This window comes from Scomber japonicus, chromosome 7 (genome assembly GCF_027409825.1).
Source record: "Scomber japonicus isolate fScoJap1 chromosome 7, fScoJap1.pri, whole genome shotgun sequence".
NCBI classification, from domain to species: domain Eukaryota; kingdom Metazoa; phylum Chordata; class Actinopteri; order Scombriformes; family Scombridae; genus Scomber; species Scomber japonicus.
In genome coordinates, this window is record NC_070584.1 from 18,222,016 (window position 1) to 18,246,626 (window position 24,611).

At 40.5% G+C, this 24,611-nt stretch overlaps 1 protein-coding gene across 2 annotated transcripts; it reads right to left on the bottom strand.

Annotated features, from left to right (window-relative positions):
- Positions 1-6,269: 6,269 nt before the first annotated feature.
- On the bottom strand, positions 6,270-24,013 carry ccdc50a (coiled-coil domain containing 50a). 2 transcript variants are annotated; one of them, XM_053322572.1, is made up of 12 exons: positions 23,772-24,013; positions 20,509-20,571; positions 17,165-17,294; positions 14,987-15,077; positions 14,247-14,349; positions 9,864-10,766; positions 8,888-9,039; positions 8,271-8,315; positions 7,727-7,870; positions 7,487-7,569; positions 7,271-7,380; positions 6,270-6,432 (listed from the first exon to the last, which is right to left on the bottom strand). In XM_053322572.1, the coding sequence occupies exons 1-12, from the start codon at positions 23,824-23,826 to the stop codon at positions 6,413-6,415; spliced, it is 1,899 nt and encodes a 632-aa protein (XP_053178547.1). In that variant the 5' UTR covers positions 23,827-24,013; the 3' UTR covers positions 6,270-6,412. The 2 variants fall into 2 exon arrangements, with proteins under 2 accessions (XP_053178547.1, XP_053178548.1); XM_053322573.1 differs by lacking the exon at positions 9,864-10,766.
- Between the last annotated feature and the right edge of the window lie 598 nt (positions 24,014-24,611).

The window sequence follows — 24,611 nt, forward strand, 5'->3', positions numbered from 1 at the left end:
ACAGAGATGATTAATATGGAGGTTATCAGAAGTGTCTGTTATTACGATAGATTTAGTCACGTCCCTTATCTATTTCCCAGCTGTAACTGCTGGAGGTAGCCCAGAGGAGTGATTGGAACTTCAAAAGATTACAGCACAGAGTGTTTTCCCATTTCCTCCTGAACGCAAGAGGGTCTTCTACCTTATCATGTCTTGTAGTAAAAGCACAAATGTTGCTAATACCATTAACGATGGCTCCTTTCAATTCATGTGTCTCACTGCAATTTCCATGGTCAACAAACTATGGAAAGCTAGATGAAAGGGAGGTGTAGCTAAGAGCACTATAAATGGGCTGGAATTGGTGCTTTCTGCTTTATACCTGATGTGTATGTGTGGGGGCTGGGAGGGAGGGGGTACATGTGATGTGCTGTGTCCATCTCCCGGACATAGCACATGTGTAATGAAATGAATGTGTTTATTTTATGTACTCTATGTGTTTTATGTATTATTCTTACCAGTGAGACCAAAGACAAATTTCATGCAGGAAATGACAATAAATAAAGTATTTCTATTTCTATGTATCCCAGTAAGTCATGACAGTATGACAGTGTGACAATGGGCCAGCATGTACAATTCTGAATTCAGCCATCATTAATTGTTTCATTTACACTTGACTTTATCTTACTGACATGTCATGCTGTCTTCCACGAAAAAGGCCTCATACCTGCACACTGTGCCAAAACAAACTGTCCCTAAGAAAGCTGATCTGCCAGTTAGACATCTTTACAGTGATTACAATTAAACACTAAAGCATTAAAACTCATTATAACATATTAAGGTTTGTAACATATACTTTGTTATTATGGTATGTATTAGGTTTTTGTGTGGCCTCTTGCTTTTAACTGCAACTGTACCAATGGATCAATATCCAAACATAAATTAAGTAGTAATCCATCCTTTTGTGCAAGCTTAAACAAAGCACAGCATGCTAAGAATTGCCTTAGCATGCATACAAGGGTGACTCCTTGCACAGATGAGCTTAGGTGCTGCTCTAAACCAGTCCGATGTCATTCCTGCATCAGGCACAGCACAGACTGCCCCGGGCCAAACGGCCTGCTTAATTTTTACACCCTATGATGAGAATGTTTGCTTTTGTCCACATGCCAACTTCTAAGAGCCGTCACCTTCTGAAGCTCAGGTCCAACCCTTAAAAATGTCAAACACCTCTTTAGGGCTGAGAGACAGTCATTCTTAACTTCATTAGGTTCACATAAAACAGATTACCCTAATGTATGCAACCCAACACAAATATGAACAAAATATAAGTGCAGCGTACATCTTACATGAGGCCTATTGGAGAATTTTTATCAAGTGATCTGAATTCATTTTGTATTCTTCTTCGCATTTGTAAAGATGTATGTTTGGGGAATTTATTTTGTAGTTCAAATTACTTATTGGTGATTTTGGAAGCAACATTCTGTGTAGCTCCAGAAGCAACTCTCCTGATTCAATTCTGTCAGTGTAGGATGAAAGCATGACATATAAAGACAGTATTCAGATTAGAAGGTATGAATGGAAAAGCCATGTTAATACAACTTGTAGGCCCGTCTCTGGCATAACTCAAAATATGAAGCCACTGGAAGTATCAGATAACCCTTTTTAATCTTTTATTTATTTCACCATTTCAGTTTCACATTTTAATCTGATTCTGGCTGTAATGATTCCCTCCCTAAAAAAAAAGAGTTTCTTTTCTCTGTTGAGGGCTGGATCGGTTTAGCTTCTGACAAAATAGTTATCCAACTACCTCCACCGGTTTTTCCTGAAGATGTGCCTCAGGCTGTATCAGGTCGAGAGAGAGAGAGAGAGAGAGAGAGAGAGAGACAGAGAGAGAGAGAGAGAGAGACTCAGTGTAAGACGACTGGAACTTTTTGGGGTACAGAATGATATGACAGAATCTGAGATGAGGCTCGGTTGTGTTTTAAATTTCCTTTTGTGTGATTTACATTTACACTACAAATATGAGCATAGATAGACAAACTTATGAAGAAAAGATGACTGACACACTCTCTCTCTTCCTCTCTTTCTCTCTCTCTCTCTCTCTCTCTCTCTCTTTATCTCTCTCATGAGTGGGTGTGTCTTCATGTCTCAACACGGTGTGCACCAGTTGATAGACAGCTGCACTCACCTCTCTACCTGCCAGGTGAGACACGGAAAAAACATTCAGTCCTGAGAGTTGATTTAATTCGTTGACCCAGTACTATAGCAACTTCTTCATCAGGCTGCTTGGACTATCAGATGACAGCGGCCAGCACAGGTGAGATCAGTCACCTGTACATTTTTATCTGCTTTCTCTGTGCAGTCTTGCTGGTTATGATGCTTGTCACCTTGTTCTTTTCCGTTTTCAGTGCCTGCTCAGCAAACACCTGCTGCGGTTGGCCTGTGACTGTCTGCTGTAACAGTTGTGGCACACAGTACTGGGTTAAATTAATGAGCTAACATGTCAAACGAGTTTTAGGCCGAACATGATTAAATATTTGCTTGCAGTTGTGTGTTTCTGTGTCATTTGTATCTTGTGATTCAGCAGGTAGCTATAAGAAGAGCATGATCAGAGACGTACCGCTGACACGTATTTCCACCTTCACATTAACTGTAACTCTGTTTCTCTTCACAGGATTATCTCACAGCAGTTCTGTTACCCGCACAGCTGGAAACTTTGCCTGGGAATTTCTGTGCTCAAAAATTTCAGTCATTGTTTCTGGTCGTGTGTGTGATGTGCATCCATGCCAAAACAGGAATTGCACGACCAACTTTTGGATGGACTTTTGTTGTGCAGTTTTTCAAAGATTGGCTTAAGTTTTAGGGTGTGATGCAAAATTGAACTCTGCTACTTAAAATGTCACATATCCATGAAGCTAAAACTGTTTCAGCATCCAGATGGATGGGAAGCAGAGTCTTAAACACTGCTGTGCTCAGATGACCCAGATCTTAAATCTGCATTATCATAGGAGTAAACACAGCATTGTAAATTACAAACTACCTGCCAAACTGCAGTAAGCTTTAATAAACTCTGTGTTTCAAATATCTAAGAAGGTTCCCAAAGGGCATTTTAGCTGATAATTTTAAATTTCACCAGACACTAAAGCTACTTTGAGGAAACTTTGATATCCTGTCTGATTTCAAAATCTCTTAATCCACCAGCAGCCACTTTTCTGGTTATGGAGGTGTAATTTCCAGTAGTTTGGTTGTGACATATCCTAACCGTGGGCATGGCAGTGGTGTTACCACATGCAGATGAATACATCAGTATGTCAGGTATGTTGGTGAACCAGATCTTAGCCGTCCTCAGAGGATGGGTGTAACCCTGTACTTTCCTTGACAGTGGCATGATTGATTAAAAATACTGACAATAAAAGATTCAAAGACTACCCACAACTGTGTTTCTTATTCATACAAGGAAACTGTTGCACAATGAATGGACTAAACATAACTGTCATAGATATGAGCAAGAAATAAAATGATTAAAGTACTTGTGTATATTGATGAATAAATAAATAAAAGCCAGTCCAAAATGTTGCAAATCATCTTGATGTATTAGATTTTAGGACAAATGCTGTATGGATGTTTCTGTGTGACACATAGTAGTGCTGCCAAGTTTTCTTGTCAGTCAAAGGTCTTTCCTCTTGGATAGTTACTATTTGTATATACAAACAGCTGGAGGTCTGCACATAGTTCTAACTGGTTTCTTCAAACTGGTTTCCCTTTAATTTGGTGTTGCTGAGGGGCAGCAGAGTGAATCATCTGCATCAACACTGGTAACAAGGTGAATGACACATTATTAAAGACCAATATGACACACACCAGAGTTTCAGCTAATGCAAAAGTGTTTTGTCAGTGTTTCGATGCAGATTTTCTCAAGCCAGTTTTCAACAGAAGTACAGAGCTGAAGATGAAACATATGTTCCTGGATGCTGTGGGTAGTTTCTGCCCATCTGTGGAAGCTTACAACCTGTGCTACAGGTAAATGACGTGTCATCTTTGTGGTTAGGTGAGGTATTAAAAAAGACGCTTAAAGAACCACACACGCTTCTGTTGTAATTGTATGATGGCACAATGTGATGAGTAGCATCTAGTGTTTTGGTAGCCTAACTACAGCCTCATGAATGAGTCATAAACACCAGAAATGCTGAGTTTATTACATTTTGAGATGCAATAGGTAAAAGCAACTTGTTAATTCATTTTATTAAAAAAAAAAAAAAAAAAAGTTCTGATACAGCATGTTCAACACAGATGTGTTGATTTATGATTGGTTGATTGCATACAAGCCCCGGATTAAAGAAAATTAAAAATCTAACACTCAATGTTTGATGTTGATGGCACACGACTCCAAAGGAATGTCTGTGTATTTGTGGATGTTGTGCATCAATCAAAGACGAATCCTGATCAGATCCATTTTCTGTTAGTTTTCCTGTAACTGTCAACATGTCCACATGGTGGTGCTCTCATCAAAGAATAAATTAGAAGTCCCACCTTGGTGGGTGCGGCAGGTCTGCTACAACCACAACAGCTTAAAACCCCTCCTATTTCCAAATCCCTGAAAAAAAAAAATTCAACATATGGCACATATACCGTTCTGTCAACAGCTACTAGCTCATATTGTAAATTAAATAACACCTGCATGTCCTCAGCAATACAAAACATCTCACACTTGGGGAAAGGAAACTAAAATTTGCCGTTTATAATTTCAGTAACATTTATTACAATGTGAGGACTTGGAAGTAGCAATGTGGCCAGTCAGTAAACCCAAGAGCTTCAATGTGCTCTCAGATTATTCACTGCACACTATCCTTATTCAATATGAACAGAAAATTACAAATTATGAAGCAGTAAAAACACTAAAATAGGTCCCTTTGAGCACTAACATGCACTTTGTCAGTTTTTCCAAGTGGATCCATTGAATTTCTCTCCTTCCAGATGCACTTCTATTGTGGGAGTGTTTTCTTTTTCTGAAGGCAGGAAGTGAAGTCTGCCTTTGAGTTTGAAACAATAAGAGGAGGCCTGGAAGTGACAGCAGGAAAGCTTAGGAGAATAAAAACTGAGAAAACAATGTGAGGAAAATATTGTATAAAAATAAAATATAAGGCTCCCTTTTTAAACAAAGAACTAGTGGGACACAAAGTGCAGGGGACTGGACAGAATCTTGTATTTTCCACATGATTTGGTAGCACGAGTAAAAGAAAAAAAGAAAAAAAAATTACATTTAAATAAAACAAGAGTAAATATTCAATCACACAATGTCTGTGCTGTTAGCACAAGCACGACTTCAGGATGGACACAGACCAGCAATGTACATGCATTTCATTTTGGTACTTTCATGGGCTTAGCACAAAATGGCTACCAGTTTTGGTTTGTAAATAAGCTGATATGAAAATGTATCAGAAATGTGATATATTGTACAGCAGTATATTAACTAGCACATATTTTACTCAAAGAGGAGATTATTGGCTTTTTGTGGCTTTAGCCCTTTGTGATAAAGAGGGAGCCGGATAATTTGATATTGAGTTGAAATGCACGTACATAGTTAGACACTTTCAGTAAACATGCACATAGAAACAGTGAGTCAAACACATCATCCTTCCAATTTCATGTTAAGGGCAATGGAGTTAAAAAGTGCTCCCCTCAAGCAGAAGCCTAAAGCCAGTTTAAAAGGTCCATGGATCATCACATGGTGGCAAACATATCAAAGCCAAAACTACCAGCATCTTGATGAAGGCTCATTTATGTTTTGTGTGAATACAGCAACAGAGACGTACCCCTCCAGAGTCATGTGGCACATGAGAAGGCCCTGTGCAGCCTCGTTGCACAGCATGACGGGAGAAAGAAAGCTGCAGCACGGGTGTAACAAAGCAGCTGCCATGTTGCTATCTAAGACACTGTAGCAGCCATGTTGGACCAAACAGGCACATCCCATGAAGAGAGAGAGAGTCATGAGGGATTTGAGATTGCATGGTTATATCCAGCGGAGGCCTTGAGCCCTTGTGATGGGACGAACATCAGCACATGATGACCACAGCGAGAGAGGAGCCGCTTCCTCTATTTCAACAGCTTTGAAGAAGAACTGAGGGAGTTAATGTCACAAGGCTGCCGTTTTGCCTTGTCTCTCGAGTCAGTTAAAAGAAATAATGATAATCACAATTTACAAATTAAAAAAAAGGAAGAGACGAGTGAGGTTCCAGCACTCACAGACAACTTTGGAGGGCATTAACAAAAAAAACAAACAAACAAACAAACAAACAAAAAAACCCATCGCCAACTCATTAGCTTGTCCCAAGGCTTTTGGTCAACAGATTGTGAATGGTCGAAAACAAAAAAAGATAAATAAAAGAGGGGACACAAGAGGACTGACAGCACGTCTGGACATGGTTGAGAGCCTGAGTCACCGCTTGTAATAGGCACCTGGAAAAGATGGAAGAGACAGAAATCCATCAAGAGTTTGATACATAAGTATTTGCATTTGTACTGCACTCTTCAGAGAGCACCCTTTCTTATTTTCTGGCTGCTTTCTGCTTCTCATGCTTACTCTTCTAGTTATGTAAAACAAGGACAGTTTATACATAAAAGAAATGACCAAACACAAAATCACTGATGGTCTTTTTGTAAGAAGGGCCACATGATTCTGGGTGTTTAAACTGCAGATGGCCTAGCTTACATTAACTAAATATAAATATTTAGATAAGCTACATGTAAATTGAAGCAGTGGAATGTACATGATCTTATCTACACTGATACACTGTAGGAGGGGTGTGTGAGCTGAGGATGTGTTTAAGGCTAAAAATAAACCCACTAGAGGGGACTAGGGGTGTATCACAGTTTCACACCACGATTATTGTGGCCAAAAATACCACCATTAAACTTTTCTGAAGAATTACCATTAGTGCTACAACATAGTTAAAATGACATCATCATGATTGTGGTGTGAAGTCATTCTAATCAAACTGAAAAACACTGAAAAGGAAACTAATCTACATTGCTGTATTCTGCAGTATTAGTACTAAAACACCACAAACAGAAGCAGGCTGGTGGTTTAAACTTTAAGACTTTTAACTGAAAATGACTTTAAATATGGCTCTCTTTCTGTTTCTCTTGGATTCTTTGTAAGTTATTTGTTCCTGGTGTTTCTAGCTGTGAAAGAAAGATGGCTTTTGAAAAACTGCAATAATCACAGTAAGGAATGTTTTACCACAGTATAGAGTACAAACAGTGTAACGTCACATCTCTAACATGGATATCATACCTTTGTAAGCAGCCTCAGGTCTGGTGGGAGCACGAGGGGGAATCGGATGGTCTGGGTGGCCGTAGCCAGCGTTCACATTCTCATAGTCATGTGTGCGAGGCTGAGGAGGCCTGAGACAGTAAAGGCGACAGACAGAAGAAGAAAAACCAGAATGAGTTTCTAGAGTTAGACTGACTAGAAAGAGTCAGTTTTTTTTTTTTTTTTTTTTTTTTACACCTGGCAGGCTTGTTGTGGTTCCTCTGCCTCTGGTATTCATAATCCTCTCGTGTTCGGGGCCGGACAACATCCTCTGAACTCGGCTGGAAACCAACAAAATGATGGCTCATAAAAAGATGGTACTTGTACAACAGCTGATATATACTTTTATGAAAACATTTTAAAAGGTGTAGCCTGCAAAAATAATTTGCCCCACAAAGCACAACTTAGGTCAAATGAGTATGATTATAGAAAAATTACCCTGTAGTCTCCCTCTGGTCGTCTCCTTTCCATTGCCATCCTGTCCATAGCCAGCCTCTCCCTCTCTCGTTCCTTCTCTTTTTCGTGCTCTCGGTTCTTCCTGTACTCCTTTTTCTCTTGCTCCATCAGCAGTCGAGCGATTTCCTGCCAAAGCGAGACATCAGACACATCCACAATCACAGAGAGACCTCCATATCCTTCAAGATGTGATGTGTGGGTGACACAGCAACAGCATTTCAGGTCAATACACATTTTTATACTGCATTTCAACTGTCACCTTTATTTCTATTCAAGGATAAAAAAGGTTTTGTGCAAACACCCTGTTCACAGACACATTTTAAAAAGGGAATTTAAAGAACTATAAAGCCACAATATTAGATCATTTCTTCTTAAATAATCTTGAGGCAGGAAGAGGCAAGTTCAGACATGGTTTTATATATTCAGGGTTATATGACAATGATATATGGCTGAGCTCGGGAAATGAAAGGATATAAAAAAAGGCCAGACAACTTAAGAACATTTTCCAGACTTCATGCCCACTCACCTCATCCTGTGCCACTTGAGCTGCACGCACATGGCTCTTACTCGCCTGAAACCAAAAAACAGTTTAAAAAAAAAAAACTTTCACTATGTGGAACACTTGAGTTCCATAACACAACATGAGAAATGACTGTGACTATCTTACACTAAACGCTTTCAGTACGTTTTTTCACTTTTTCACACTTCTGGTCATTTAAAGCATAGATGGAAACTTTTTCAGTGTTTCCTTCATTATTATCTCCAAATATTACAGCAGGGGCACGGAAGAGCTTTGAGGCATCTCCGTGGTGCAGTTCTGATGTTTATAAAAGCATGCCAAAGTGAAAGTGGATAATATAAATCAGCATTTAAACCAAAAGCTGCTTACACATTTCCATTTCTTTTTTTGCCCAAAAACCTCATTCCATAATTTAAACCATACAAAAGCAAGTTGTTAGATGAAATTATTTTGTACTTTTTATACTGGGACAATAGTGGTATCTCTCAGCACAATCTGGCATCTTAACAGAGAGAGAGAGAGAGAGGTTTTTTTTTTGTTATCTGGTAATGTTTAAATTTTGCACCTAACTTCACATTTTATATGCTCAGATAAATAAAACAATTTCTGGTTTTCTTCCTCACCTTCACTTCCTCCTCTTGCATTTTCCTGGCCACCTCCATGTCCTTCAGCTCCTGCTCACGGAGATCCAGCTTCGTCAGTCCCTTGGTGGCCTCAGTGAGTCCATACTCAGTTTCTGCTATTACTGCTCCACTCCCTTTGTGCACAATTCGACCTGCAGGTGTCACCAGATTATATGAACTACATATTAGGGCTGCAGATAATGGTAATTTTCAAGTCTTCAAGATTTCAGACAATTGGGAATAATTACAATCCGAGCTCATGGCCACGTCCGATCAACGGTCGCAAACCAATCAATTTACATGTTATACAACAAATAAGCAGCAAATCATTATTTGAGAGGCTCTAGCCATAGTTTCTTTTTGGCATTAGATAAATTAATAAAATAATTATATCATTTTTTGTCAATTGATTGATTAATCTTCCAATCATTTTAGCACTACAGTAGATAGAACTGCAGCTGGATTAAAGCTACAAGGCAACATAAAAGGGCTGCAGTGTATGTCCACTGGTATTAATCACTTTAATCTGTTTAAGCCTTTGACAGCTTTGAGAAAATACAGGACAGTGGAATCACACCCAGCTCAGCAGCTCTGAGGCCCTTTGTGAATGTGCCAAGTTTGACCTTACCTATAGAGCTATTCTACTAGAAAATCACAGCAAACATTTCACTGTAATAATTCTCCACTCGATGCAATAACACAGCACACAACACAAAAATGAGCAACAGCAACACCCCACAGCACAACAGAAACAAATCCAATCACTTCAAGCATCAAAGTTGAAATCACATCAAATCATCTGTAATTACTGTGAAATCGCCGTCGTCCTAATGAGAACAGAGAAAATGAGCGTCTTTATTAGTGATTGCAATGTTAGATCAACCCGCCACCTGAGATTGCCACAGCGGAAAAGAGCTCCAGCACACCAAACAAACACCCCCGCAGAGCCCAGAGGGGGGGGGGCTCAGGGTGGTACCTGTCTCTCCATCGGGGTGAGTATGACTGCGTTCCCTGCTAGGACCCTCCCCCTGCCGAGGGTCCCAGAAGTCCCTGGTGTGCCCTCTCCCTCCGTTGCTCCTATACTCGTCAAAGACCTCTTCGGGATTGGAGTGGACACGCTGCCGACCCCTGGCCCTCCTCTCCCTCTCATCGTCATCCTCCTCCCAGGATGCCCTGCCCTCCCTCGGGACACGCTCTACGAAGTCCTCATCGAGTCTTCTCTCCCTGCTCCTGGTTCTCACTTGTTCATCTCTTTGTCTCTGCCTGTCTCTCACTCTGTGTCTGTCCCCACTCTGTCCTCTATCTCTGGATCTTTCCCCGTCTCTTCCTCTCGCTCTCGCCCCCCTGAGGTCCTGCTCCCTGTCCCTCCTTTGGTCTATTCCCATTTGTCTCTCCAATTCCAGGTCCCTGCCCCTGTGCCTGTCATGTTTCCTGTCCTTCTCTCTGACCCATTCCTTGTCTCTCTGTTCTGGATACTGTGGCGGAGGTGGTCTGACTGGTCTTTCTTTCCTCCTCACCACTCTGTCTGTGTTGTCACCCTGTGGGCCCCTGGCTCTGCCAGTCTCTGTGGGTTCATAATTTGGGTACCTGTCCCCATGCTTGCCTCTGGAGGCCAGTAGGTGTTCTGGGTATGGATCTGCATGCCTGCTCCGCCCTCCCTCTGCCACTAGGTAGTGCTCTGGATATCTGGAGTGGCTGTGGGGTGCTGCTAGGTCCTGTTTTGGATACCTGCTTCTTTTTGGCTCAGTTGAGCTGTAATCTGGGGAGTAATCACGGTGTGAGCTCACTGGGGCATACACATCATATCGGCCCGGGGAACTAGAACTAGAACTAGATTTGTGACGGGTATGCTTGTCCAAGTCATGTGGCTTTCTTGCAGCTGAGATGAAGGAGAAGATGATGAGGAGGGTGGCGTTGAGAATGATGATGGTTGGTGAGAGCATGGAAATGTAAGAAATAACAGAGGAATGACATGAGCTGAGAAGGTTAGTTAGCATTGTGTTAGACATAGCACCTGTGAGGAGAGTGATGGTGAAAAGACAGTTTCCCCTTTTCAGCAATGGTACTGTTCTGTGTGCATAGAACCCACATTGCCAGGACCAGTATTTACACACAATAGCAGTGAAACAGCATAGAAGTGCTTTAGAATTGTTCCAGAGAGGTTTATTCATGTTCATCGAGCCGTGTGTGATCATTTACAGGAGCTTTTGACACCAGATAGTTGTAATAAGGGTAGAAATTTTCATATCACTTGACAAAAAATTCTGCATTTTCAAATAATTTTGAACCTTACAATATTTCTAAAAAACAACACTGGTTGTAGTTTTTCCACAGGACATTCAGACACTGACAACAAGTCTACAACAAATCTGGTTTCTGTTGCTGTCACAGGCCTGTAAGAAGTCCTTCCAACTATTTACATTGGCCCATATGAAATCAATGGATGGCTGACCTGCCTGCCTACCAGCACACACTCTGCCCCTGAACTTTATGTATAGACAGCTTTTCATTTTAGTTTGTAACCAACAATTTGTTGTTATTAGCCTAACCAGTGCTCTGTTGTGGAAAAACATACGAGCCGAAAGCTGAGCTCCGACCTCGGTCAAAAACTGACACAGGAAGCAGAGAAGAGGACAGAGAGCAGAAGCTGCAACAATGATACCAACTCCCATTGACTCATTACTAGCTTATGAAAAGTGTGTGGTTTGTATTTACTGTGAATATTATGTGAAACGTGAAATATCAGTGGTGTTGCGCATACAGGGGAAACACAGAGACATGCTTCATATAGTCATGAAGAGTGGAGGAGCATTACTTGCAACCATGTTGGCCAAAATGTCCAGAGATGTGGTTAATAACTTAAGAATAATAAATAGTGTGAAAGTCAGTGGAGAAACATGTTTGGACGTAAAATGAATGATGGTAACAGAAATGCAGAATGATCCTAAACATTAATGCAAAGACTTTAAAACTTTTGATTGTGATGTAGTCAACAACAAAATATGCTTTAACATCCATGAATATCTTGCGTGTTGTTTGAAGGACACAGCTGAAAATCAGTCTACAGCACACACCATTGCAAACTCGCAAATACCACATCATAACTAGAGACCAAAAGGGAAAAAAGTGAGACTTCAGAACATGTTATCTCTAAAAAACACCATCCTGCTGTGAGTTTCCTGTGTGACTGATAAACATTTGAATGAAAACAAAAAGGAGTGTGCAACAGAGGCCTGAACTGTCTGTACTATGAGTCAGCTCAAAGGAATTCCAGGTATCCAACCTGCTGTTTAACACCTGATCTGATCAAAACAACTTTGACCACCAGAGACTGCTACCTGCTTGGTGCTCTAAAGCAGTAGTGTTTACTCTCTTCTGTCCCATTTTGAATACCACTTTCAATCTCCCTTGTTTCTACCTGTCATGTATATGTCAGGTGGAAACAGGTACTGCCCCCATGATGGTTTGTGTGCAACTGTGATCCACCAGATTAAGACGGCGTGCCATTGCTGTGAGCTGAGGCCAATTACATGCCCTGGGAAAAAGCAACACGATATCACAGACATGTGATGGGTACCGAAACCGCGTATAAAGACTGTAGTATTGATAAGCTGAGACGTTACTGATTATTTTATCTGTGCTTTTTAACACTGAGTGATTGTCCCATTTCAAGTCACCTCACTACTTGGAAAACCTGTCTAACTCACTAATGTACAGTCCATATTGAGTCCCTGATTTATTTTGAATTCCCACAAGGGGGAGCCCACATCTTTCTAGTAATTCTTTGTTTTTCACTATAAAGGAGGTTCACTATCTGCCCTATTTGTGATGTGACAAAAATTTGTTTGAAGCTAAAACAGTCCAACTGCTTAGTTTGATTTGCCATGTAGCTATCTTAAAATCTGGCAAATTTTGATCAACTGAGACACACCAGCAGTACCTATATAACATCCCTCACAACAGTTACACAATGTCATTCCTTTACAGTGATACAGTATGCAACACACACACACACACACACACACACACACACACACACACACACACACACACACACACACACACACACACACACACACACACACACACACACACACACACACACACACACACACACACACACACACACACACACACACACACACACACACACACACACACACGCACACGCAATGGGGGAAAATATTCTAGTATAAAGAGAGCAGGGCAGAATGGCAAAGTCAGCAAGGATGTAACTTCATCCTGACCAGTCATGAAGTGACATCTTTAGGAAAGGTGAAGCGGCAGACACGACAGGACAGGTAGACTGACAGCCGGAAGACACTTGATCAGTCCAGATTATGTCAACAAAGAGGACAGTGTCTGTCTACACAGAGGCTTCAAACCACAGCCTCTCGGTTTATTCTGTCCTGTTGTGCATCTCATGTTTAGATCACACATATACCCATAAAGCACAAGAAGTGGAATAAATTAAAATGTCAGTATACCAAACATTGTGAGTAGTAAAATAAGGACTGTGGCAGTGGAGGTTAAGTGGAAGTGTGGTGTCTTTGGTAAATATTTGTCAATCACCAAGTGCTGGAAATGAAAAAAAACCCCAAATGAACTGAAGCAGGTTTTCTTCTCTGCTTACTATCAAGGAATGACATAAGTGTGAATGTCAAACTCTAAATACAACACAGTTTAAGGATTTAGGCAGGAAACCTGGGAGTCAATCTGCCAGATTAGATTTAGCAGGCTGAGACAGGAAAAAAAAGAGCTGAACTTTTACGAGTCAGAGGGGAACAATAAAAAGGAGCACTGTGAAATATATTTCTCCTCTACACTCAAACTCACATCTGTGGCTCGAGCACTATAACTGCATTCAGACTGAGCCACGGCTCTTTCAGATAACATCTAGCAGCAATCGCATTTCTCACATTGAAAATCCAAGATCCCCTTTCCCCACATTCACCCTGAGTTTCAGACATATAGCACATTCATATTGTAGCTTTAAACTGGAGCACTGTTAAACCCATTTACAGTGGTGTTTGCTCTTGAATGGAAACTAAATGACAAAGTATTTCCCTGCAAGAACATGCAAGCCTCCCTTCAAGGTCCATTATGTGCTTATAAATGCATTCCAAAATCTTAGCCTCGAGTCAGCAACAATCTGCAGTGCTGTGCAGCATTAAAAGCACACCCTCACATATCCAGAGCTGGAAAAAAAGAGATATATTCTCCCATGTCATCACACAAATACACAAGCTCACACAGGTAGAGAAACACACACACACGTACACTGGTACACATGCAGACATTCAGACTGCATGCACACACAAGCAGTCACATTAACATGAGCCAGTGGTGCTCTGCTCACCTCCACGATCCTCAAAGTACTCCTCCTCAAAGTTTGCTTCCAGATGTTTCTGTCTCTTCCTTTCCTCTTTCATCTCCTTCTCCTGCAGCTTGCGGGCTATGGCCTACAAACAGACAAGGCTAAGTAAACATGTAGTCCCACAGGAATCTAATTTTTTTTCTTCTTTTAAACAGCTTGGTCTGATTTGTAATAAATATGTCACTTTGTTTTGAACTGTAGTTGCACTTTCATATTTTGTCAGTTAGTGCAGTTTTAAAACATGGCTAACCCAGGCTACAGTGCTGAGATGCAACGTTCCCTGATGTTTCAGCAAAATCCAAAAAGTAAACAAGTGTTGTGCTCTAGTCAGGCATTTTTCATATGGCGCACAAGAGCCATGACTCCCTCAGGTTTGAATCAGAATAATGAATTCAATTAAAATTAATTAAACAGACGGCATATATGCTACCTGGGAAAGTAAAAAACTACTACATCAATAACATCCACAAAAATATTCTTGAATGTACTGTAACATCAGCTCTTTGCACAAATTATAAACCAAGATTAAGACTTTCAAGATATTAAAAATACAGGCCAGGTCACTATGAGGCAAGATGATGACAAGATGATTACTCAGCTGGAATAACCCAACCATCACAGTACATCGACACTAGCAGTCAAGTCATTGACAGGTGGATGTAACCAGCATTGTATTTGAATAGGCGCAAGTGCGTAAGCGTGCGTGTGTGCACATTTCCTACCGCATCCTTCTCTTCTTGCTGCCGCTGCTGTTCTGCCTGTCGGACCAGTTGTTCCTGAATTTCCTGGGCTATCTCAACATCTTGACGCTCACTGCAGTTCCCATGTGTTCATGTGTGTCCACGTGGATATGGGGGGGGGTTAAGAACATTAACAGATTAATAACAGATATACATACCTGGGAATGGTTTCATAGCCAATCGCTAATAAACAATGGTTAATTGGTCATTTTTGAATCATACAAATAAGGAAGCTGATGATCCAAAATTAATTCTTAGCATGAAGGAAGGAAGAGATATATATTAGGGCTGGGCAATTAATCGAAAAATAATCGAAACCGACATTTAGAAACTCTAATCAACTTAATCTAGCTCATGTCAATTAATGGTGGTGTGCACTGTTGCCATGACAGCAAAGGTTGCATATCTTTAAGGAATTTGAAAACTTGTCTCCAGTGATCATTTCAACCCAGCTTGTTTTGGCTCCCTCAAATCTTTAAGCAACATGCATTTGACAGAAAACACCATCTGCCTAGAGGGCTGGTATGCAACAATCATTTCTCTTTGTGTGAAGATATGACTAACGCTGCACTGTAAGTAGGAAAAACACTAACAGCTTAACTAACCTGGCCCTCTCCTGTGCTTGACCCTAGCAGCCGACTGCTCAGGAGGACTTAAGCTGGCAAGTAAACAGACTATAGTACATACTGATGAAGCATTCCCCTGTGTGTGTTTGTGTTTAAATGTCAGTGTGGGTGTGCATGAGGTGGCATTGGCAAGTGCACAGTGGACAGCAGTGTGAGCTCCCAGCATGACGAGCAGCACTGGCCTGTGAGCATCGATGGTGGAGCATCTTGCCTCTCCTCGGGGGTGCAATCCCACCACTGGAGTTTTCTATACGTGGGTGTGTGTGTATGTGTGCATGTGCATGAAACAGTGAGCTCACTGAGCTGTGAGTCAGCAAATGTAATTTAATAAAAAAAATTGCAGAGCAGAGAGAAAAATTTAACTCCAAGTGCCTTTCTGCAGGCTTCTGTGAGGCCCTGATCTGGACTGAGGCAGAGGCAACAGAACACTTGGCTATGTTTAGAAGATGTCACTGAGACTGGATTTATGCTTCTGGTTTAGGCTGCTGGATGTGCCGATTGAGCAGACAGACACCTCTAAAACTTGAATTACCACATGGAGACCATGAGGACTTAGTTCAGGCTGCAACATATTTCAAATTGAAAACTTCCTCTGTCTTTCTCTCTTTTTTTCTTTTCAGAAGATGCACAAATTTTGTATTTTGTGATCCACCAAAACCAAATGTAGAGACAATGACTTTCAAGGTATAATGAACATATGAATGTGTGATCGTCTCCTCCTCAGTAACGAGAAAACAGTGCATTTCAGACCTGACTAGGTAATGTAGTAATGTTAAGTCTACTGAAACTGAAATTATTCACCAACTATTTTTCATTTTTGAGAAAAAAAAGTGAATATTTTCTGGTTTCTTTGGTCTGTGGTAGTAGACTGAATATCTTTGGGTTACCAACAGTTTGTTGGGAAAATGTATTTTCATTTTATGTTGTGTCTTGAGCTTTGGGAAACAAGATTTTTCAACATTTGTTTTATTTAATTTTTGATAAACAACTAATTAAATTAACAACAGATTAATCAATAGTTAACATAATCATGTACCAGTCATACTAATACTGAATGCAAGACATGATGTGCAAATAGTAATGAAAGGGTTAAATTTACAGTGTACACTGAATCAATTTAGAGGCATCTATGACCCGACTGCTGGATGACATCCCTGGCAAAGGATAATCTGTCTTAGCTTTAGGTTTTGGGAGTAATTACCCTCAATTACACTAATCAGAAACATATGATGTCCCCTCAAGAAAACCATTTATTAGTAATCTGAAGATTTGTCTCTTTGATGGGAAACATTTCAAGTGTATACTCATCTCATGTAATTTATCTTTCATTTATGCAACCTGATCCAGTTAATTTTATTTTTACCAGAAAATCAGGCAGCCATAATTGATTCAATGTGAAAAGAAATTGTCTCTTTTCTTAAAAGTAGTCTGTTTTGGTCTTTGGTATGCGGTTGTATTTTCTCTCCCAGTATGGCTTTGCTTTGATACAGTCAAGACATAAAAAAGTAAGTGTCAGTGTGTGAGAGGCACCCACATTTCACCAAACTGCTTCTTGGTCTGGACCTTGGCTATCTTATCCTCCTCCTCCTGCAGCTTCTTGGCCACCTGCAGGTCCTGCTGCACCAGACGGCTCTTATGGACGTTGGATGCCAAGTGGCTTTCAACTGTGGACACAAACACATAAGCGCTGTTTTTTAAACTGTGTACAAACAAACCAGGAGGTCAGCTGCCTAGACTGCACTACTGATGTGAGACTGAACTACAGTAGCTGAATGATGAAGGTTATTTACAGATCCACACTTCCTAGATGTTTTTCTCTGTGAGGAGCACAAGTGTTGTTTAGTCTGTGGAGAACAAGATAAACGTTGAGGACGCAGACTCGTCAGTCTCTGGTGATAAACAGAAAACACTTTCTCGCTGAGAAATGAGGGTTCGCAGCTGAGGTGCCGTTCCAAGGTTGTGTGATGGCACGTTGTGGGCCATAACGGATGATAAATCCTGCCTGCTGACGCACTCGCAGCACTTGGTAAGCATGGACAGCATCACTCACTCACTCACTCACTCACTCAGCTCTGTTTCACGTGGTTATCGATCTGGTTCCAGCTTTCATGTGAAAAGGACCAAATTACATCTGGCAATTTACCCGTGAGAGGCTCCATAAAGTTTCTGCTTTCGGGCTGGTGGGATGAAATGAGGAAACTGAGTCACAGCTGTGGCAAAGTAGTTGACATTGATCTTTTTTTTCTTCTGGATGACGCTGATCAATTGTCAAAGTTTATAACATCTTATAAAAAATATTTGAAGGCAAAACTGAACCCAAGATAAAAAGGCTATCATTTATCCGCTGCCACGTTTTCCAACAGAAAAATCTCTGCCGGCAGCAAATCAACCGAGATGGGACATAGTGACATTCGTTCATTCAACAAATCTTGAAGAGGTCTCACGTCATTCAGAAAAAGGGGGATAAGGGCGAGGAAGCTAGACGAGCCACGTCTCAGGCATATCACGAAGGAGCTGTACACACTGGAGTATTATTTAGTTTGAAACAAAGAGAATACATTCCAGAAACAAAGACACTGAATACTGACACAGTTTCAGATAAATGTTTTCCAGGCAACAATTGAATGTTTCAGTGTTTTGCACACTCAACAATTTGAATGGAAATCAAAGCCAGTTGTAACTCCATATTAACTTTAGGTGAATGTGCTAAAACAGCTCCCTTTGCAATGGCCATCTGTTGATCTGAGCCAGAAAATAAAAAGAAAAGGGGCACTGCAAATTTAGAGGACTGCCAGGCTACGTCCACTAGCATTCTCCTCTTTCACCTCCAGTGTTAAAAAGGTGACATTAACAGTTTTGTGGCTCAAACTAGATCAGTCAGTGTGGCAATAAATGGACATGAGCCTTGGTCATGGATCACTAAGGCCCTGAAAGGGTTAATGACTAGGACGGGCCAGTCAAAGCCAAATTAATCCTGGAGCCTAATCTGCATTTAGGGTGTGGCTGAATGACATCTGGCCTTTTTTCTTGCAGGGTTTGTTGAATAATGCAGAATTTTAAAAGGCGCTGTATTTATGGAAACACGGAAAAACAAACTATTGTCCAGTCGAGAGAAGTGACAGCAGTCATCCATTCCTACTATACAAAAACTCACCAAAGAAATCTGAGCGATAAGCAACTCATTTCCTACGCTGTCTATGAACAGTAGCCTTTTTCTGTTGGTTCCTGTCACTCCTCTATGAATGGGTGCAGGTGAAGGATATGAGAGGAGGTGTGGTGGCCATTAGCCATCTGCAGTTTTTCATTTGTGTTTGATGAAAGGAAGGCCTTGTTATGTCTGGGTCTGTGTTTGTCAGCGCCTCTTGGCAGAAAAATCCTTTCAACTTAATTTGATTGAAAAGGGGTTAAAATAACTGTGAAGATCAAAGATTTAAAAAAAAAAAAAAAAAAGAATACATAAAACCAATAATCATCAAATATCATCAGGGAAATTCCACAGTTCATACAGTTATTGAAAAAAAATAAATCAGCAGCTGGGGAACAGACCTTCTATAGCGAGTCTTTAGAGTTCATTTTCACATCATGTGAAAAAGATGCTGGTTAATTACTCACATGTGAGCAAACATAAAAGCAGCTAATCTGATGAGGCACGCAGCCGCAGGGACAAACACGCAGCTAACAGAAACAGGCATGTCAAGATACACAATAGAAAAAAAAGAGTTTGGGAATGTGCACTTGCACCTCGCATGAACACAAAATTATCTTTATAGGTGCACAAACAGTGAGACAGCAGTGTCTATTAGGGGTGTGACGATACACTCAGCTCACAAGACGAGATACGATATTGGGTTCACGAGATCGAGACGAGATTTTAACAATAAGAAAACTTCAATGAGGAAATACATGACTATTCTTTTATTTGAAATTCACAAAATGGAAATCGAATTGAAATGTTTTAACTAATCATCTTGTAATGAATCACTTTAGTTCTACTTTCTAAATATATAATTATCATATTCAGTATGCAGTACTGTAAAAGGTTTCCCCATATAGATATTTTATAGATGGATAATTTTGGTATTTATGGAAATAACAATCATAAATACAAAAGTTAGATACAATCACAAATACCAAGAAGTAAATTAATAGTAATAGTAGTAAACACCCCTAGTGTCTGTTAGTGTGGTCCATTTAAAAAACCCCTGCTAAGCTGACTGTGCTGTCTGTCTAACTTCTACCCGCCACAATCTGGGAGCTGGAGTGTTGCTACAACTGCAGTGCACACAAATTAACAGGATCCAGACAAATGACATGCACCGGTCCTCTGTAGTCAGCCGCAGCCCTGCGCCGATACAGTATTGTTGTTGCATCCTGCGCCATTCACACAGTTAACTGTGTGGCTAAAGCAGGCTTTAAAGAAAAGGATTAATCAGCCTGTAACCACTGACGCTGCGGTTTACCCTGGTATACATTTTCCGGAAGAAGTGGAGCAGCGGACAGCATCCTTTTTGTTTTTTGTGTTACTGCTGCACTCTAAAAACATCTTTCACAGTTTGTCCTTTTTCAGAGTAAGAATAAGGTGACCCAGGAATGCAGCAAGACAGCTTAACAGACAGTCTGATGCAGAAAACATTATAACAATGAGTGACTTAAACACAAACTGATCTGTATGAACTACTGAATTCATTTAATTCACAACCCATCCATGGCAGCTTTTATCTGACTGGTCCACAGGACAGTGATTTGATCAGAAATGTTAAAAGCAGAAAAAGAGAAACGCCCATATACCGTGTCAGACAAAGTTGCTTATCTCTAAATGTTAAAATCAGAGAGCTGGTGGGAACAACATAAAATAATGGTGCATCTGTAGTTTCTTACTTTCTTGTTCCTGGAGGTTGTAGGCCAGACTGTGGTCCTCCAGCACAGCAAAGTCTCGGCATACTAAATAAGAAAAACACAGACAGAAATTGAAAACATATTGAGAAAAATCTGCACAAAAAAAAATCAAGTTCAAAATTAGTTTTGACTAGTTGAAGGTTGTTGACTTGGAAGCTAAATCTGTACAGCTGATACATGACACAGTTGAGATAGGGTGTTTAACATCCAGCCCATAAACAGGAAACATGTTTTTAAAAATGACCCACTAATCAAGCACAGGAGGCTAAGTTTAATGGGTTAACGTGAACAAACAACAGATTTTAAAAAGTTGTTGTCAAGGCTGTCTCTATACGATCAGCCGAGAATTTCATTATTTCAGCAAATTTCTTCCATAATTATCAGTATATTCATTTCAAAAAGTGACCTGTGGATTTGACTCGTGAGCTTAATGATGTATGTACACAACATGATACTAGACATTGAAAACAGATTGTATATCCACACTTTTAGATTAAACACTGAGCCAGGCAGCGTTTCCCAGTATAATAAAGGATTTGACCATCTGACGAGAGGTTTGTGGTTAAGTTATTTTCTGTCAGCAGAGACATGAAGTGAAACTGTGTACGAGGAAGTATCTTTCACCATCTGACTAAAAAAAGCCTTAATTTCAGAACCGAGTTAACAACTGAGTTTTTTTTTAAGAAGGTACTTTGAGGTGAGAGGGGCCTTAAGAAGTGAGCAGCTGTCTTACTACCAACAAGCTGCCAGTTAAAATCCCTAAATTGGCTGATAAAATGTGATGAGCAGGCGAGAGCAATGTGTAAAAGGCTTCCCACCAAAAAAAACTATTTGTGTGTCTGTAAACGTTTTATGTGTATTTTGATGCAACTAATCTAAAAGCTCTATTCTAAAACATTACAAAAGACTGGGATGGGATTAATCCTCTGAACAAACATATTTTTTGGTGATTAACGGTAACAGCAGTAGAGTTTTTAATGGCACCGACCTCTCTTCCCAGCTCTGATAGGGAAGGTTAAAGCAGCAGAAATCTTTACTACAGTACAGAAAAACTTTCCAATTTAGGTTTTTAAGGTTTCAGTATTAGTGACACCGTTGTGAAAGTTAATTCTGGGGGAAAAGCTGTAGGAGGGGAGATTTCCTCATAAACATCTGACAGAATGCCCACATATCTCTCTGATCTGTTTAAAAATTAAACAGTTAAGATTGTCTCCATTTGATTTGAGTCTTCAAATGCTGATCGTTTCAGTTTGGGAAACTGTAGAAACTGCAATGACATTTCAAATGTTCCTCACAGAATCGGCTATTCATGGATTATATCATAGGATGTATTTAGGCTACTGTATGTAACTAATAGCATCTGCTTCATGAAGTCATCTGTTTAGCACACATCTTGAAATCCTACAAGAACATTTTCTTCAGTAAACTGCAAAGCATCAATTATAGAAGAATAAAATTAAGCCATGATTTCATCCTGCAAGAAGCCTTGCAGCACTCTGCTGTTGGCAGTCAATCTATTCACCCCATTTTTAACTTTAAATTTCACTCTACCGTCTATTGTTTTCTGTACCCTACTAAGGATATATTCAAATAAATCATATATATTCAGCCATATGAATCCTTTCTTTGACACTCATCAATGTTTAAAGCTCTCCTCACAGAGCCGAGCCACACTCAATAACCTCACACTGCCAGGCTCAGAGCCATCATCTGCTCTCACAAAGATTACTTCATCCACAAAAATTAATAACCAGCAACAGACTATGACTGCAGTTATGTGTTAGTGCGCATTAGACAGACACAGCTATGACAAAATAAGTCACAAATTCATGGATGTAGATGGGGATGACTGGGTGACGGCTGGGATAAACAGATGCTGTGAAGAGCAAGGGCAAGACCTCAAAAAAAAAAAAAAAACACGGCCTCAAACCACTATGGGATTTGATTAACACTGACCATTTTCAACCATATGCTTAATCTTCTTATCCAAGAAACCTGAGATTTACTCTGGCTTTAACTAGTTTAAGGTTCTTTGTTTCAGTTTTTACTTGTTCGATTAGATTTAGTCTTTACAGCAAGCAGAACGGAAAGAAATTACAGCGGCAAGTTATGGTTAATTTTTCACACCATCATTCATACTCTCAGGGATGGAAACAAAAATCAGCCTAACATGACACACTGCACAAAAATCAAAAGACTCACCACTGGCCAATAAAGTGGCTCTGAAGTAGCTGCCTGTGTAAAGTCACCACTGTGCTTTAAGTGCAGAGGGAAAAGGCTAAATGCAAGCTCAGTTCACCTGTGAGCTACAGTAACAGCAGCCAGCTCACAACATTTGCTATTTTCTTATCAAACCACAGATGAAATTGAAACTTTTCCAGCAGTCTTCTCATTGAAAATCCCTCTGCTGACTAGCCGAGCCGGGTAAATGCATGTTCTTTTTCTCTCTGACCAGAATAACAAACACCCTGCTGAGTGGCTGCTTCACACCAGTACCACCAACAGCATCACCCCATCCAAAACCAGTTTCAGTGTGAACAGCCCCTCTCAGCACCTGTTTTTCACATTCACATCTTTGCAACAAGGTGGACCAGCAGGAGCCAAAGTTTTTGGTGTGCATTAAAGTTACAAGCATTTATAAAACAAGCTCTTCCCTTGACTAATTTTTTTTAAAGAAAATCCTTCAAAAGTTACATCAGGGGTTGTGGTCTCATTCAATAAGTCGGATGGAAAATTCAAAAAAAGGTAAAAGGAGGCCAGCAAAACAATAATCAAACACCTCCGTGTGATCAGCATTGAAGCTGGCAAGTCACCTGACTCCTGTTGCACTGAATTTATCCACACTGGTGTTGTGCCACATTGTGTATACCCACAAAAATGTGTTCCCACATCCCACAAACCATGTCAACACAATACGAACAATGTGTGGCGAAAACAATATGTGAAGATAGGACCAATGTGCCAACTGTGTGGTGCTCTCTCGCTAAGCTCATGTTTGTGCTTGTAACCTCGGGTGTTTTTATACTAGTATACAGCCGCTGTGCCCTGTGTACCTTGGCTATAAGGAGTCTTATCAGTGTTGTCTCCAGCCTTTAAAAACAGCCGTGCTAGCATCTCTTAGCAAGCTGTGCTAAACCCCATCACAACCAAACATCTGCGTTGAACATGAGTTAGCCTCGCTACTGTCACATAATAGCTACACAGCTAGCTTCATTCAGATATAAACATGCTTAGAGAGACATTACCCTCTTTCACTCCAGGTAGTCTTTTCTGGTCGATGCTAATGTTACATTCAGCCATGTTGTCACCGATAATAAGTCAAACAAAACGAAAAAAAGCGTCGACGGTGAATTACACTTCCGCGTTTCTTCCCGAAGGTTAACCACCAGCTTGATTGATCGTCTTCACTCATAAACCCGATTGATGGCTCAGGTGTTTGAACGGCCCTTTTGATTAGTTTCGGTGGCCACAGTACTCTGTCGGTACGTCGCTGCTGTGATTGCCTGCTGTAGCTTAGCGTGTCAGGTTGTCTACGAGAGCTCAAACCACCAAGTTACACACACAACTAACACAACATGTCCGGTTAGCCATGTCGAAGTAAAACACTCCCCTGTGCCACTACCTCAACTGAAATGTCTTCAGAAGTTTCACGCTTAATAACTATTGTTCATAAAAACTGACTAACCAGATGTTATTTTATTTTTTTAAATAGATTCAGGGCTTTTGAGAAAACATTCGGGGCCACAGCCACAAAGCCAACCCCTAGCTCTGTCCTTGGTAAATACACCAAAAGTGAATAAGTAAGCCTGTGTTTTTGTCATAGGCTACTTTAGGGGACACATTTCAGTTTAAAGACTAGATAGGTGGTGATAGCTTGTACAATTTGGACGCTGTGTCCATTTGGAAAAATCAGATTTTTGGTTCAGTAGTTAAGGTCAAGGTTATGGTAAGGGTTCGGCAAGTAGTGGTTATGGTTAGAGGGTGAGTCTCCAGGAAATGAATGTAAGGCGATGTAATGTCCCCAAAAGTGACCTGTGTGTGTGTGTGTGTGTGTGTGTGTGTGTGTGTGTGTGTGTGTGTGTGTG